Consider the following 805-nt stretch of genomic DNA (forward strand, 5'->3'; position numbering starts at 1 on the left):
CTCCCAGCCGGGGGCCTGCTGCGTCCGTCACATCCCCCCAGCCGGGGCCCTGCCGCGTCCGCCACACCTCCCAGCCAGGGGCCTGCCGCGTCCGCCACATCTCCCAGCCGGGGGCCTGCTGCGTCCGCCACATCCCCCAGCTAGGGCCCTGCCACATCCCTCCAGCCGGGGCCCTGCTACATCCCCCAGCCGGGGCCCTGCTGCCTCTGCCCCGCCCCCAGCTAGGGGCCTGCCACATCCCCCAGCTGAGGCCCCTCCCTGGAAGCCCTGCTCTGTTCACCTGGGACACTGTCCAATTCCTCTTCTTTCAGGGTGTCTCCAACATCCGTACCAGCGACACCCCCTTTAGGAGGAACGCGACCTTCACCACCCCGATCAGCGAGTACCTGGACCAGCCCCTGCCCTACGCCCCAGAGAACTACCCCAAACTCTAGGCCCCGCAGGGCAATAAAGAGTGGACGGGAGCGGCTGGCTGGTGTGACGCTGGGGGCTCCGCGCTGGGCTGGGGGGATGCTGCGTGTGCAGTGGGGGTAGGGCGCACGGCTGGTAGTGCTCAGTGCAGGCGCGGGGTACTCGGGCACGGACTTGGGCCCCCGCCAGCCCTGCCCCCTCCCCAGTGAGCCGAGCTGCAGGCCAGGGAGCCTGGTCAGGGGGCATTGGCCCAGGCAAAGGGCTCCTGTCCCAGCCACTTCCGGCCTGAGGCCAGGGCCTCCCCCGAGCCCCCTCTCTGCCGGAGTCTCATGCAGCTGTTTGGGGCAGTAGCAGGCAGTTCCCCAGGGCGAGGCTGCCCACCCACCGGGGCAGG

At 70.6% G+C, this 805-nt stretch overlaps 1 protein-coding gene across 2 annotated transcripts in view; it reads left to right on the forward strand.

Annotated features, from left to right (window-relative positions):
- SPAG8 (sperm associated antigen 8) overlaps positions 1–490 on the forward strand; it is an 8673-nt gene extending 8183 nt beyond the window's left edge. For both annotated transcript variants that reach the window (XM_034788920.1, XM_034788921.1), the window contains one exon: positions 312–490. In XM_034788920.1, the coding sequence (XP_034644811.1) occupies positions 312–434 (123 nt within the window). In that variant the 3' untranslated portion in view covers positions 435–490. The remainder of the gene's footprint in view (positions 1–311) is intronic.
- The last annotated feature ends 315 nt before the right edge of the window (positions 491–805 follow it).

Source organism: Trachemys scripta, chromosome 13, assembly GCF_013100865.1.
Source record: "Trachemys scripta elegans isolate TJP31775 chromosome 13, CAS_Tse_1.0, whole genome shotgun sequence".
Lineage (NCBI taxonomy): Eukaryota > Metazoa > Chordata > Testudines > Emydidae > Trachemys > Trachemys scripta.